A 15,595-nucleotide genomic window follows, 5' to 3' on the forward strand; every position below is an offset into this window, starting at 1 on the left:
TTTGGTTTTAATTTTTCAGTAGCAGCTCCTGGGGTCTTGAAACTGGGTTTGGAAGTGTCAGTACAACTCGCCCTGCTACTCTCTCTCTCTCTGAGTTTTCTCTTGATGTTTTTTTTTTCCCTAGTGGACTGCAGAATTGCACATGAGGCGATCTATTTTACTGAATTTGCCTTTTGCCAAGGGTATGTTTATGGAATGTTACGGTATTAGAACAGTTGCTATTTAGTTGTTATTCCAATTTCTTCTTTCATTCGTTGTATTTTAACTGTAGTGTATGAATAAAGTGAGTTTTGCTTCTTGAATGGTAGTTTGACCAATCGAATTGCGTCTGGACTGCCTGGCACTTAACTTTAAAATAAGAAAAAGTTAGGGTCTAGGCTATATTCTGAATATTTTGAGGGGGTTTGGTCTGGTCCGTGTCACACTACACACACACTCTTGTCTTGTTGGTGTCCTTTCTTGTGCCCTCAATAGAAAGGACCCACTCTCTTCTTTTTACACCTTAATTTAGAGCTATTATACATTTCCTTTACTCTTTCACTCCCATTAACAATATTCATTATCTTTTGCGATGGGTGTCTACATCATCTGTTCTCTCCACTTTTGACAAGCATTACTATTTTCACAGACCCTTTCAGTTATGAAGACGAGGCCGACCAGACCCGAAAGCATTTTGACTCCTCCACATCAGCTGTCCCTCTGGTAGAGTTTCCAAAGGGAAACACCTTTGACCACAAGTCCATCAGGTTTTGGTCAGCAGCACCTTGGTCAGTGACTTGAGACCCTGTGGGAAAAGGACAGTGCGGATCTTGTTGGGTTGTTCCCTGTACAGACTGTCAAAGTCATTTGGCAGAACGCCTAATCGCCAGGACTTTTCCAGCAAACACCAAGACATCGCTTGGCTGGTGGTGAGAAGGACACTGCCTGTCAGATCCCTCGTGACCACCTGATCTCTGTGCGCCACCACACACTGCCCTTGATGCGGGTATGGAGGGGTGGGTATGGACTGTCATACATTTCCTGCTGGAATGTGATTTTTGCAATGAGAGTCTGGAGAGAGAAATGCAGTGTTTTTTTTTGTTGGGGTTTGTCCTGAGCAGCTTTATGATGCAGGACTCTGTGGTCTAAGGGCTGTTCCCCAGATGCACGCTGATCAGACACCAACTGCACCTGGAGGTCAGTCAACTCGGTGAAGGACACTCTCTGGCCTGCCCGAAACCTGTTGGTCTTCCAGACCAAGGAGTAAACCCCAAACAAGTGTTGCAGACTGGCACATTCCAAGGTCCAGGACTGTGTGCTGAGGGATGCACTAAAGCTTGGGACAGCTTGCCACCAAGACACAGTGGGGAAAGATCACTCTCTGAGGTCTCGGAGATAGTAAGAGCTGCCGATGCTGGAGCCAGAGACAACATAGTGTGGAGCTGGAGGGGCACAGCAGGTCAGGCAGCATCAGAGGGACAGGAAAGTCAATGTTTTAGGTCAGGACCCTTCATCAGTTCTGATGTCTTTCTGCCAAAGTCCAAGATAAAACTAGGGTCTGTTCAGTTCTCAAACCTGTCATTGCATCACAATGTATGTAAACTGAGTACAAAATGCCTTTGTTTGCAACTGCAGGCAGACCTTGAGAAATATCAAATTCCAATTCTTTTCTCCCTGTCTGCAAAGACTGAACAGAGCAGTTTTAGTACCTTGTATATGTGCATAAAGATTATTATTTTGTGAATAAAGTATATTTTTGCCATTTACAGCATCTACAGATGCTGCCAAACTTGTGGAGTTTCTCCAGCATTCTCTGTTTGTTTGAGATTTCCAGCCTCCACAGTGTTTCGCTTTTAACGTTAATGCCTATGTGACTTCTCTCCTTTACCAACACTCCCTCTGCCGTTCGCTGTGTGCAACTTCACCATCTCCTCTCTCTCTCTCCTCTCCCTCTATCAACAGTGATGGGCAATGAATGCTGGCCTGGACAGTCATGGCCTCATTCAGATTAATGTTTCCTGTTTTCTATTTTTCTTAAAAGGAAAGGATGTGTCTGCTTCTCCTGCCTGTTTAAACCTGTGAAATTGTCGCAAAGTTCTCCCCTCCCAGTGGTGAGCACTTGGTCCAGGTACAAGGGGATGTGGCAGTGAGTCAGACACTGAACTTTCACCGTCTGGGACACCCAGGGTCAAATCCAGCCCCAGGCAGCGGCATTTGTGTGTAATTCAGGTCATCTGCTTGCCCCACTTCATGATCTAACGCTCGCCCCATCTGGGTGGTGGTAGAGTCATACCAACACGGCAACAGACCCTTCGGTCCAACCAGTCCATGCCGACCATAATCCCAAACTAAAATGGCCCCACCTGACAGGCCTGAGGTAGCTTGGCCTCGAGTCAACGTGCCGTGCCAGATTGGAGCTGGAGGGGGCCGTTTTGGGGATGGATGAGCAGGGGCAAAGAGCCCAAAGGGTTGACCAACCTTCCCTGCTTTCTCCTGCAGGGGCCACTACATCTGCTCTGTGTATGCAGCTCAGATGATGGTCGAGGCAAAGCGGGGACTGATTGTGATCATCTCCTCGATGGGGGGCCTGCGCTACATGTTCAATGTGGCGTACGGAGTTGGCAAGGCCGCGGTGAGTAGATGGGCAGAGTGAGGGGCCGAAGGGTTATTTAGTCACTTTCTGACAGTTGTATTGAATCCAGATCTCTAGTCTCTCAAACTTGCCTGTCTCTCTCTCTCACTGTCTCTACCACTATCTTTCTTCCCCCTGCCCCGTCATCTCTCACACTTTCTCTCTCTCTGTGCTTTTCTCTCTCCCTCTATTTCACTCTCTCTGTCCCCCATACTCTTTGTCTGTCTCTTTTGCTCTCACTTTCTCTTCCTTTTTCTGTTTCTTCTTTCTCCCTTTCTCTCCCCCTTTCTCTTTCTTTTCTCATTTCTCTCTGTCTGTCTTTCTCACCCCCGTCTCTCTCTCCTCTCTCTGTTATCCTCGTGATGTGTCTGTTTCTGTTTTTGCATCTGTCTCTGTCCTTGTCTATCTCACACACACTCATTCTGTCAATATCTCAAACACTCTCTCTTTCTGTCTCACTCTTTCACACAGACTCTTTCTCTCATTCTCTATGTCTGTATCTGTCTCACTCTCTCTATCAGTCTCACACTATCCCTTTCTCTCGTTCTCTCTCTTAATATGCCTCTATCTGTTACTATCTGTGTCTTGCTATATGTCTCTATGTGTGTCTTCCTCTCTATCAGTCTGACTCTTTCTCATTCTCTCTCTGTCTTCTGTCGCTCTATCACACAATCATTCTCCCTCTCTGTTTCTGTCTTACTCTCTCTATCTCACATTCTCATTCTCTCTCTCTCTTTTTCTGCCCCAGCAGTCTGTCTTGCTCTCTCTCACACACCCTCTTTCTCTCTGTTGTCCTCAGTGTGATCGAATGGCAGCAGACTGTGCTGAAGAGTTGCGGAGACATGGTGTGTCGTACATATCTCTGTGGCCTGGGGCAGTACGAACTGAAACCGTAACCGATTTGATCATCAACCGGACTGCCAAGACCAAAGGAGAACAGAAAGTGAGTGAGACAGCGAGAGTATGAACTCCAGAGGCATGAGGAGGAATGATTCATAAATTCATACAGTGCAGAAAAGGCCCTTCAGCCCATCGAGTCTGTACCCACATAATTACCACCTAAAGTGCACTATTCCCAATTTCCTGCCCTTGTCCCACATCCTTGAATGTTGCAATATTTGAAATGCTCATCCAGTATTTTTTACAGTTTGTATGGCTTCTGGCTTCCACTCCCTTCCCAGGCAGTGCATTCCAGATTCCCACTGAATAAAAAGGTATTTTTCCTAAATCCCCTCTCAATCTCCTGCCCCTTACCCTAAAACTACGCCCTCTTGTGACTGACCCCTGAACAGCTACTCACTGTTCATCCTGTCCATCCCCCTCATAATATTATACACCTCAGTCATGTCCCCCCATCAGTCCTCTGTGCTCTAAAGAAAACAATCCTAGTCTGTCTAGTCTCTCTTTATAGCTCAGTTTCTCCATGCTAGGTGACATCCTGTAATGAGGAAGTACCAGGTCTTCAACAGGGAAGCAGGAAGGGAGTGGGTGGGCCAGCTCCCATAGCAGGGCTATGATACTGAGGCCAACTGATTGGTCAGCTTGGGATGGAGCTCCTTACGAGCCGCTCAGAGCATTGGATGTCAGGTTTAGAGGATATTCAGCAGCTCCCGAACCTGTCATACAGGAACAGGAGGAGGCCATTCAGCCGCCTTTAAACCTGTTACACAGGAACAGGAGAGAGATTATGTGGGTGAAAGGGAGAGAGAGAGAGGACATGCTGAGGGAGAATTGTCAAGGTTTTTTAAAATTCATGTATGGGATATGCAGGTCACTGGATAGACCTGCACTTGTTGCCTGTCCTTCATTATCCCCTTGAGAAAGTAGGAGTGAACTGTCCACTTTACCCGCTGCAGTCCGAGTACCGTAGGTAGACCCACAATGCCCTTAGGGAGGGAATTCCAGGATTCTGACCCAGTGAGAGAAGGAGATGGGGAGAGAGAGCAGAGTGAGGGGAGGAGGTGGGGAGAGAACATGCAGCGTAAGGGGAGGAGATAGAGTTGGGCACAGTAGGAAAGGAGTAAGGGGAAAAGAATGCAGGCTGAAGATAAGAGTGTGGGAGACAGTGCAGAGTGAGGGAAGGAGGGAGTTGGACAGAACGAGAGGGTAATTGATGTGGATCCCTAGTCTTCAGCTTCCTGATGTTATCCCATTTGGATGTGACATGGTTAACCATTAAGAGGGTGATAGCTGAAACCTCTGTCTTGTCTGGTTTCAGACGGTGGAAATGTTTGCCAACGGTGAGACCCCTGAGATGAGCGGCAAGTGCATCGTGGCTCTGGCGACAGGTCTGTAAATCCTTCATCGCGTGGGATGTCCGTGATCCAATTAGATCCTCATCTGTACTCTTGAGGGGAGTTTGGGGTTTATTGCTGAAAGGGGTAAATTGATACTTAGGATAGGTGCTGTGCTAGTGAGAGACGTCTGTTTGAAACTCTGGCATCAGCACACAATCTTAGTCCTCATTTCTGATGGCTATAATTCGAACCTGCCCGGTTCTCACACTCTGTGTGAGGGCGGGTTTAACACTTGACTGCCGAATAGCTACAATTTTCGAGCTCTGCTTCGTTCCACGTCCACTGAAGGTATGAAGTGTGCCATCTGGTTTCAGCACGGCTCAGGACCTGAGAGCGAGAGAGGATTTACTGCTCCTTGGCCGTGACACCGGATTTGTATGGAGTAAGAAGTCAATTACAGAGGGTAACAGAGGAGAGGTGGCTAAGGCCTGCTGGGTAAATAGACAAAATAAACAGCAGCAAGCATTTCAAATGTTCAACAAAAATGTGCTCCGTTGAGAAACAAAAAATCAGCAAGTAAGATCCATCTGTGGCTTACTCAGGAAGCTAAAGATAGTAATAGATTAATAGAAGAGGCTTATAGTATTACTGGAGAGGAGCAGCAAGTCAGGGGTTTTAGGAGTGCTTTAAGAATTAACAAGAAGGACTACCAGAATGTTGATGAAAATGGTAATGGAATGACAGTAAACTACTCTTGAATGTAAATACAGATTGTAAGAACTCCTTCAAGCATATTAAAAGGAGGAGAGTAGCTAAAGTAAGCTTTGGTCCATTGGAGGCAGAGTCTAGCGAAATTATTACGGGGAGTAAGGGAATGACAGAAACGTTGAGCAAATGTCTCTTCACAGTAGAAGACACAAGTTACACACCAGAAAGAGACAGTAACCAGCCAACTCATAAGACTTAGAAAATTGAGATAATGTAGATCAGTACAGCCAAAGTTCTCAAGAAACTGAAGGGATTAAAGTTCTGCAATATCCCATGGACCTGATGGTCTCCATCCTAGGATCCTAAATAAATAGGTCTGAGACTATAAAGGCACTGGCTATAATTTTCTAAACTTCACCAGACTCTGGAGTAGCCGCAGTGGATTGGAAGGTTACAGATATAGCATCATATTTGAGAATGGAGGGAGCAAGAAAACAGATTTACCAGCCAGTTAGCCTGACATCAGTCATCAGCAAAGTGTTTGAATCTATTAATGCATCTAGGAAATTACTTTACAAACAAAGTCAACGTTGTTTCACAAAGAAGAGATTGATTTTAACAAATTGTTCAAGTTTTTGGGTATGTGGGCTGTCTCAGACTGAGCTAAGGATAAATATCTTCCTTGGAGGTTTGTGAAAGTCTGGAATTCCCTACCCTAGAGAGCTGGGGGATGCTCCATCGTTGAAGTCCAGGATCAATAGATTAGCAATCTCTTAGAGAATTGAGGGACGCAGGGAGCAAATAGGAAAGTGGAGCGAAAGTCCCCAAGATTAGCCAGGATTGTAACAAATGGCGGGGTAGACTGGACAGGTTGAATGGTCTACTGCTCCAGCCTCTGATAGTAGCATGTCAGAGGAGAGGAGAGTCCTGTGCCTGGCTGAGTGTTCCCTTCCCTGTCTCCTGCAACAGTCACTGATACCCCACTTAAGCTCACCTCTTCACGGGTCTTGTTTGCAACTTGGGGCATGCTTTAGCATGATGCCCATGACCAAGTTATCTTGTTTGTTCACTTGTGAGGTGTGGGCATCACTGACTGCCCAGTATTATCACCCGTCTGTGGTTGCTCCTTGAGTAGGTGGGAGTGAACTGCCTTCTTCTACTGCTGCAGTCCACATGCTGTAGGTGGACTCTGAATGCTCCCTTAGGGAGGGAATTCCAAGATACTGACCCAGCGACACTGAAGCAATGGCCGATATATTTCCAAGTCAGGATGGGCAGTCGCTTGGAGACAAATGTGCAGTGGGTGGTGTTCCCATGCAAGTGCTATCCCTTGTCCTTCTAGGTGATAGAGGACATGGGTTTGGAATGTGCTCTCTGAGGAGCCTCGGTGAATTTCTGCAGTGCATCTTGAAGATGGTATTGTTACAACGCAGAGGTCATCATCTCTCTGATAATTAAAACCAAAACACGCAGAGAAGCTCGCCTCACCTCGTAATCTGTTAAAAGGAAATGTGAAAAGTGGTGTAACCTGCCACTCACCTCCCTAATCTGTTATAAAGGATAGGTGAAATAAAATGAACTCCTGACAGTCACTCTACAATCAACAAGTAACAATTTATTTATCTAATTCCAACAGTTAACAAATTAACAGAACTACTAACGAACCGAACAATCCCCCCATAACTACTAACTATTCCCAAATAAAACAAGATTCTAATGGTATTCTGTTCCAATAGATACAAGTCCTACTTATATAAACCAAATTAATAATTAAAAATTAAAACTTAGTCTCTCAATTACAGTCAGGATAAGTCTTCTGGAATGTTCTCCGCTGTCCTCCAGTCAGGAACACCTTCCTCTGTAAAATTCTTGTCAGGAATATTAACTAAAAGTGCAGTAGTACCTATATTTAGGAGGTGCTTACTCTGAGAGTTTAGAGATTTCTGTGAGACCCAGTGAGTTTCTCTTCAGATTACTCTCACCCAGATTTTCAAATACCCTCTTTTTTTAATATCCTTGATGACGTATTAATTTCTTACAATAGGATCAATCCTAGGTTGTCAAAACTGTCTAGTTTAAATTTAATTGGGTTTTGGTACGCAGGGCCTGGTTTAAATTAATTGGCTAAATTCAAAAACTGTTGTCTTGGTAAAAATGCTGCTTTGCTTGTTAACAGTATCGCCTTTTGATACCGTGTTTCAGTTTCAGTAACTCTGTGCATCTGCTGCTGCCTGCAGACTTCCTTTAATCCCCAAGCCTAAAAAGCACATCATCATTTAAAGGGACCACGCACTCTTTCCCCTTATCAGTTTACAAACATCAAATACTCTACCCAACTTTGCAACACTGCTGCTACTGAGCGTCAGTGGTGGAGGGTGGGGATGTTTGTGGATGTGGTGCCAATCGAGCAGGGGCTGCTTTGTCCTGGATGTTATCAAGCTTCTTGAGTGTTGTCGGAGCTGTCCTCATCAGTGGGGAGCATTTCACCACAATCCTGACTTGTGTCTTCTAGCTGATGGATAGGGAAGTCAGGAGATGAGTTATTCGCCACAATCTTCCCAGTCTCTGACCTGATGTTGTACTCACTGTGTTTATGTGGTGAGTCCAGTTATGTTTCTGGTCAATGGGAACTCCAGGATGTTGATTTTGGGGGATTCAGTGGTGGTAACACTATTGAATGCCAAGGGGCGGTGGTTAGATTGTCTCTTATTGGTGATGGTCATTGCCTGGCATTTGTGTGGTGCGAATGTCACTTGCCACTTGTCAGCCCAAGCCTGGATATTGTCCAGATCTTGTTGCATTTGAACATGGACTGCTTCAGTATTGCAGGAGTCGCAAATGGTGCTGAACATGGTGCAATCATAGCGACCATCCCCATTCCTGACCTTACGGTGGAGCGAAGGTTATTGATGAAGTAGCTGAAGATGGTTGGGCCTAGAACACTACTCTGAAGAACTCCTGCAGAGATGTCCTGGAGCTGAGATGACTGACCTTAAAAAACCACGACCATCTTCTTATGTGTCAGGTATGACTCCAACCCCCCTGATAGCCATTGATTCCAGTTTTGCTAGGGCTCCTTGATGCCACACTTGGTCAAAACAAGCCTTGATGTCAAGGGCTGTCACACTCACCTCACCTCTGGAATTCAGCTCTTTTGTCCATGTTTGAACCAAGATTGTAATGAGGCCAGGAGCTGAGTGGCCCTGGTGGAACCCAAACTGGGAGCCATTGAGCAGTTATCGCTGAGCAGGAGCTGTTTCATAATGTTGTTGGTGACACCTCCATCACTTTACTGATGGTCGAGAGGAGACTGATGGGGCGGTAATTGGCCGAGTTGGATTTGTCCTGCTTTTTGTGTTCAGGACATACTTGGGCAATTTTCCACATTGTCAGGTAGATACCAGTGTTGTAACTGTACTGGAACAGCTTGGCTAAGGGAGCGGCAAGGTCTGCAGCACAAGTCTTCAGTACTATTGCCAGAATGTTGTCAGGGCCCGTAGCCTTTGCAGTCTCCAGTGTCTCCAACCGTTTCTTGATATCATGTGGAGTGAATCAAATTGGCTGAAGACTGGTATCTATTGCTGGGGACCACTGGAGGAGGCCGAGATGGATCATGCACTCAACACTTCTTCTGGCTGAAGATCGCTGCAAATGCTTCAGCCTTATCTTTTGCACTGATGTGCTGGGCTCTTCCATCATTGAGGATGGGGATGTGTGTGGAGCTTCCTCCTCCAGTGAATTGTTTAATTGTCAGAGATCAGAACATTGGTGAAATCCCATCAGCCTCTCATCATACTCGCAAGGGATTCAGTTCTCTCTCAGCCCTCTCACAGTTCGTCCGCTCTGTCTCCATCAGATAAGAACCTGATGAAGAAATCGGGCAAGGTGCTATTGACCTGCGACTTGGCCGCACAGTATGGACTCCGAGACGTGGATGGTGAGTAGTCGGGGGCCATCTGATCTCTTTGACGGTCTGTCTTGGAGAGGGTGAGGGCAAAGCCTGCAGCAGTGGTTGAGGATAACTCTCTGTCACAACAAGGCAGCCTCCGTGTGGCAGGGGTGTGAAAGGAGGGAAACAGTGGGAAGGGAAGGGGCAGAGAGGTAGAGAGAGATGGGAAAGAGCGACAGCAGGAAGATTGGAGGTCGGGGCTGTAACCTTTCTCCAAGGGGGTGGGGGGGGGGAGGTGCGGTGACCTCCATCCAAAGGGAGTGTGGGTGGGTGCCTGCTCCTTCATCTCGGTGAGAGGTTAGGCCGGTGACCTCAGTCTGATGGGCAGGGGCCTGGTCAGTGTGAGCGTAAAAGTGAAGCCAGTGATTGCAGGGGTGGAGGTTGTGAACTGGGTGATCGAAGTGGGGCGGGGGTTGGGGCTGTAAAGCTTGCGGGCGGGATGGGAGGGATGCAGTGATCCCGGTGTTGACCAGATCTCGGTCTCCCTCCTCAGGCCGTGCTTTGGTGGATTATCGATCTCTGAAGTTCCTCCTGCAGCAGCTGCCAGGCCTGTCCTGGCTTGCTACTCTCACCCCTGGATTCATCAAGGTCCCCAAGTGGGTCCTAACCCTGGCTGGCAGCAAATTCTAAATCCATCCCTCGCTGTTCGCTCCCCTCAAGCTACTCCTCGTGCCTCCATCCTACTGCGCCTGCTCAGGCGCTCTCCTGGCAGTCTCGGGGCGGGGGGAGGGTGGCTAAGTCGGGTGGGCGCCTCAGAAAATGTGCCGGTCCACCCACCCTATGCCCCACACCCCTGCCCAACTCAGCTTACGACATCGTCACTGATGCCTTAAGAGGGCGATAGAACAGCCGCTGTCGCCCCCCCCCCCCCCCGGCTTTGATAATCCACGAACAATCCAGTTTTCCTTGGGGCCCTTCACTTTAACACAAGACCACCACTGCACCAAGGAGGGTGCTAACAGTGAGGGATAGGGAAGCCCCCTGTCACTAAAATATTTCTGAACCTGTGTGAGCGATCAGACTCAACGGCCTGAATCAAAAATCATGGTGGAATCATAGCATCCGTACGTGTGGAAACAGGCCATTCGGACCATCGAGTCCGCACCGAGCCCCCCCCCCGAAGAGCAAACCAGACCACCCACCTACCGTATACCTGTAACGCTGCACTCCCCATGGCTAACCCACCCTAATCCGCACATCCCTGGGCACTATGGGTAATTTCCCATGGCTAACCCGCACATCCCTGGGCACTATGGGTAATTTCCCACGGCTAATCCACCCTAACCTGCACATCCCTGGGCACTATGGGTAATTTCCCATGACTGACCCACCCTAACCCGCACATCCCTGGGCACTATGGGTAATTTCCTGAGGGTTAAATTCTGAGGCAGCAGTGCTCACTCTTTAAATAAAAACCGAAAGAGCTGTGGATGCTGTAAATCAGGAACAAAAGCAGAAGTTGCTGGAAAAGCTCAGCATCTCTGGCAGCACTTGTGAAGAATAAATCAGAGTTTCGACATGAGGAAGGGTCACCGGACCCGAAACGTTAACTGATTTTTTTTCTTCACAGTGTTTGCTAACTCTCTCTTCTCCCTATCTTGCCACCACTTTTCCTGCTCCCACCCCTGGTCATATTCTCTGGGGTCGGGAACTGATCCCCGCAGCTACTTCCTCAGCTGGCTTGCGCATTGTGAGATTTTCCTTTGCAATAAAATGGATTTAAACCTCCCGGCATTGTTGGTCAGTTGCATGGTCTGCTGCCTTAGCTGCCTGGTACGGGGTGGGGGGGCCTGCGCCGCATTCCCTATGTTCATCCTGGGGGGCGTGTGCAGGAATATCTCCGTTTCACCGACAGAAGCAAAGCATTTCAGCCGAGCGGTTGCCGGTCTGGAGTTCACTGCCTGAAGGTGCAGTGGAAGAAGGTGGGTCGTTCGCTGTGTTCAGATGGCTGTCCGGGAACTGCATGAGGAGCGCGATGCCGACTGAACTGTCCCCTCGGAGAGCCAGTGCCGGGCCGAAGGGTCTCCTCCCGTGCTGTGACCGTTCTGTCATTCTGTCTGAGCCCTGACCCATTGGGCGTCACTCTCGCCCCTTGCGGGAGAAGATCGTGAGATCAAGACCCGGTCTCTTGTGGCCCCCAACTCCCTCAGGTCCCCACAAATCCAGGACTGACCTTCCCAGGCCCAGTACCGGGGAAAGCCCACCCTGTTGGAGGGTGTGATGATAAACCAGAGGCCCCTGCAAAGACAAGCAGGAAGAATTCTCCCTGGGACAACATCTGAAAGGGAAAAGGTGATCTGGGCATTATTGCTTCATTTGTGGGATCGTTCTGTGCACAATTAGCTATTCTCTATCGTTCTTTCCTACACTCGCTAATTTATTTAAAAAGTGTTCCTTTGACTGCAGTGCTATGCAAACCTTTATCAGAACAATAGCTAGGTTCCAAGGGTTAGATTATGAGGAGAGATTACACAGAACAAGGTTGTTCCCTGGAAATGAGAAGGTTAAGGTTCAGTTTGATCAAAGTTTGCAACATATTAAGGCAATCTGATGAGGTGGAGCAGGGGAGAGAGCAATCATTTCTGCTAGTTCAAGGGAATGTGGTGTGACTGTGGGGGCACAGTGTACCAATGAGACCTTTCAATAAAATAGGCCGAAAGGCCTCTTCTGTTCTGACTCCGTGACTGTCTATAAATTCAAAGAAGCATCCCCGCAGGCAAAGTGTGGGAGAGGTTTCACAAGCTAACAGCAATTAATGTGCCATCAATTGTTAATTTTAAATCTCTGATCGATGACTTTGGTTAATTTGGGTCTATGGACTTAGGTCACAGATTAGTTATCTTGCTGATTGGCTGAACAGTCTTGAGATGCCGAATGGCCTCATAGAGTCGTACAGCACGGAAACAGACCCTTCAGTCCAACTGGTCCATGCTGACCCAGATATCCTAAATTAATCCAGTCCCATTTGCCAGCATTTGGCCTCTATCCCTCCAAACCCTTCCTATCCATGTCCCCATCCAGATGCCTTTTAAATGTTGTAACTGTACCAGCCTCCACCCACTTCCTCTGGCAGCGCGTTCCATACACACACCACCCTCTGCATGAAAAAGTTGCCCCTCAGGTCCCTTTTAAATCTTTCCTCTCTCACCTTAAACCTACGGCCCTCTAGTTTTGGACTCCCCCCCACCCTGGGGGAAAAGACCTTGGCTATTCACCCTATCCATGCCCCTCATGATTTTATAAACCTCTAAGGTTACCCCTCAGCCTCTGATGCTCCGGGGAAAATAGTGCCAGTTGGTTCAGCTTCTCCCTGTAGCTCAAACACCCCCAACCCTGGCAACATCCGTGTAAATCTTTTCTGCACCCTTTCAAGTTTCACAACATCCTTCCTATAGCAGGGAGACCAGAATTGATGCCAAAAGTGGCCCAACATGACATCCCAACTCCTATACTCAATGCACTGACCAGTGAAGGCAATACAGGCTCCTCCTGTACCTGTGTAACATGCTGGAGAAGAGGGCCGAATGGCCCCCTCCTGTATCTGTGTAACAGGCTGGAGAAGAGGGCCAAATGGCCTCCTGTACCTGTGTGGAACATGGTATGAAACTGCGAGAATGAAAGACACCATTTATTTATTTATACATTTTTAAAACGAAGGCACAGTCCAAAAGAGAATCTCAAATGGAATGACAGGTTACCTCCCGATGGCACTAAATATGAAGACAGTAAAGAGACAGTGAGCGGTGTTGATGGATCGGTGTTAAGGACAGACCTGATGAAAGATTAATTCTCTCAAATCCGACTACCCAAAGGTCTGCACTCAACCACTAGCAGAAGTATTTGCTGCTTTTGTCACAGCAGAACACGCACACACCAGAAAGAGACTCTCAGACAGCGAGGCCAACTGGACACTGACCCAGGTTGAACCCAGCTCATAATGACCTGCCTGACGTGACATAGATTGAAGCACCCTCTCCGACCTCAGTAGCTAATACAGCGGATATTTCTGTGCAGGGTGGAAAAATAACATCTCGATTGTGGTGCACAAGTGAAAAGAAAACATGAAAGCCTTCATACAACTGGCAATGGATATCCTCTGTGCAAGCAGTAGATTTAAAATCGATCGTCAAAAGAAGTATGCCAGTATTGGGTAGCCACGCAAAACAATGGAAACACAATTCACCTCTATAGCCAAGGAAGAGTAATTATTTTGGCAGTTGGATGGAAATGTGTCAATGCGAAAGCCAAGTGCTGTTTACATTGTAAAGTTTTACGCTGGATGTGTCGTTCAGGAAGGAAGAAACTGGATATCCAAACAAGAGGTGACGAGTTAGAGCATTGGTTCCCAGCCTTTGCAGTATCAGGGGTACGCACGCTGCACATCCCTTCTCCTGCACGTTTGCAGTGATGAATGTCAGTAGTTACCACCCTCAGTAATAGTCAGCGAAACTCCAGAGGAGACTGGATGTGAATATTTTGCACTTTGTCACCAGTTGCAAACCCACTCAGGGAGATGATCAAGTGGATTGGACAGAGGAGTGTGAGAGAGAGAGAGAGTGCTGTTGACTGAGCTGATTTTGATGAAGCAAGTCACTGCCCCACTGAATATTTCTACACCCCACACTCGAATATGGTTCTTGTTGGTTAAAATAAAAAAGAGGTTCACAAATCTCCGGGAGTAAGGCAATTGGAAGCGAGTGCAGTAGGATGAAGTTATATCAACAGGTTTGCCAAGTCACATACAGGGATAGATGTTTTCAGCTGAGAAAATGACATTTTTTGTGTGTGTGTTACATCCCAAAGAGCTGCTGAAAAGCAGAGACGGCGAGTTTGAAAGATGCAAAAGGGTAGGATTGGTTCTGGTCATGTGGCATCTGTATGTTGAGGTGTCTCAGAGAAGGCCAAGATGTTTCAAGAGAGTAAGTGCATCATGAACTGGGAATTACAAACCAGTTAGTCTTACTTCTCAGATAGTAGGAACTGCAGATGCTGGAGAATCCGAGACAACAAGGTGCAGGGCTGGATGAACACAGCAGGCCAAGCAGCATCATAGGAGCAGAGAGGCTGACGTTTCGGGCCTAGACCCTCTGATTCAATTTTAACCCCACTGCGAAGCCTCTTCTAAGGATGCCTAGCCTGAAGAAGTTACCCTCCTCCCTCCGGACAAACCTCAAGGGATCTCTCTCCCACTCCAACTCTCTCGTAATCTCTTATCCCTCTTCTATCCGCCTCCCACTCTCTCCCTATTTATTTCGGAACCCCCTTCCCCTCCCCCTTTTCTGATGAAGGGTCCAGGCCCAAAACGTCAGCCTCTCTGCTCCTATGATGCTGCTTGGCCTGCTGTGTTCATCCAGCCCTGCACCTTGTTGTCTTACTTCTGTGGTGGGCAAATTATTGGTGAGGATTCTGAGAGATAGTATTTATGATTATTTGGAAAAGCACAGTTTGGTTAGAAATAGTCAGCATAGCTTTGTGAGGGGCAGGTCATGCCTCACAAGCCTTATTGAATGCTTTGAGGATGTGACAAAACACATTGATGAAGGTAGAGCAGTGGATGTGGTGTATATGGATTTTAGCAAGGCATTTGATAAGGTTCCTCATGGTAGGCTCACTCAGAAAGTAAAGAGGCATGGGATTTAGGGAAATTTGGCTGTCTGGGTACAAAACTGGCTGTCCAATAGAAGACAGAGGGTGGTAGTAGATGGGAATTATTCAGCCTGGAGCTCGATGACCAGTGGTGTTCCGCAGGGATCTGTTCTGGGATCTCTGCTCTTTGTGATCTTTATAAATGACTTGGATGAGGAAGTGGAAGGGTGGGTTAGTAAGTTTGCCGATGACACGAAGATTAGTGGAGTTGTGGACAGCGTGGAGGGCTGTTGTAGGTTGCAACGGGACATTGACAGGATGCAGAGCCGGGCAAAGAAGTGGCAGATGGGAATTCAACCCGGAAAAGTGTGAAGTGATTCATTTTGGAAGGTCGAATTTGAATGCAGAATACAGGGTTAATGGCAGGATTCATGGGAGTGTGGAGAAACAGAGGGATCTTGGGGTCCACGTCCGTAGATCCCTCAAAGTTGCTACCCAAGTTGA

General features: G+C 47.5%; 1 protein-coding gene across 7 annotated transcripts in view; it reads left to right on the forward strand.

Moving 5' to 3' along the window:
* LOC125488335 (dehydrogenase/reductase SDR family member 1-like) overlaps positions 1–11,239 on the forward strand; it is a 32,352-nt gene extending 21,113 nt beyond the window's left edge. For all 7 annotated transcript variants that reach the window (XM_048621317.1, XM_048621315.1, XM_048621316.1 and 4 more), the window contains 5 exons: positions 2,479–2,611; positions 3,411–3,554; positions 4,830–4,899; positions 9,413–9,493; positions 9,999–11,239. In XM_048621317.1, coding sequence (XP_048477274.1) covers positions 2,479–2,611; positions 3,411–3,554; positions 4,830–4,899; positions 9,413–9,493; positions 9,999–10,135 — 565 coding nt within the window. In that variant the 3' untranslated portion in view covers positions 10,136–11,239. The remainder of the gene's footprint in view (positions 1–2,478; positions 2,612–3,410; positions 3,555–4,829; positions 4,900–9,412; positions 9,494–9,998) is intronic.
* Positions 11,240–15,595: the final 4,356 nt, after the last annotated feature.

Source organism: Rhincodon typus, unplaced genomic scaffold (assembly GCF_021869965.1).
Source record: "Rhincodon typus isolate 14 unplaced genomic scaffold, sRhiTyp1.1 hic_rhity00000459, whole genome shotgun sequence".
Lineage (NCBI taxonomy): Eukaryota > Metazoa > Chordata > Chondrichthyes > Orectolobiformes > Rhincodontidae > Rhincodon > Rhincodon typus.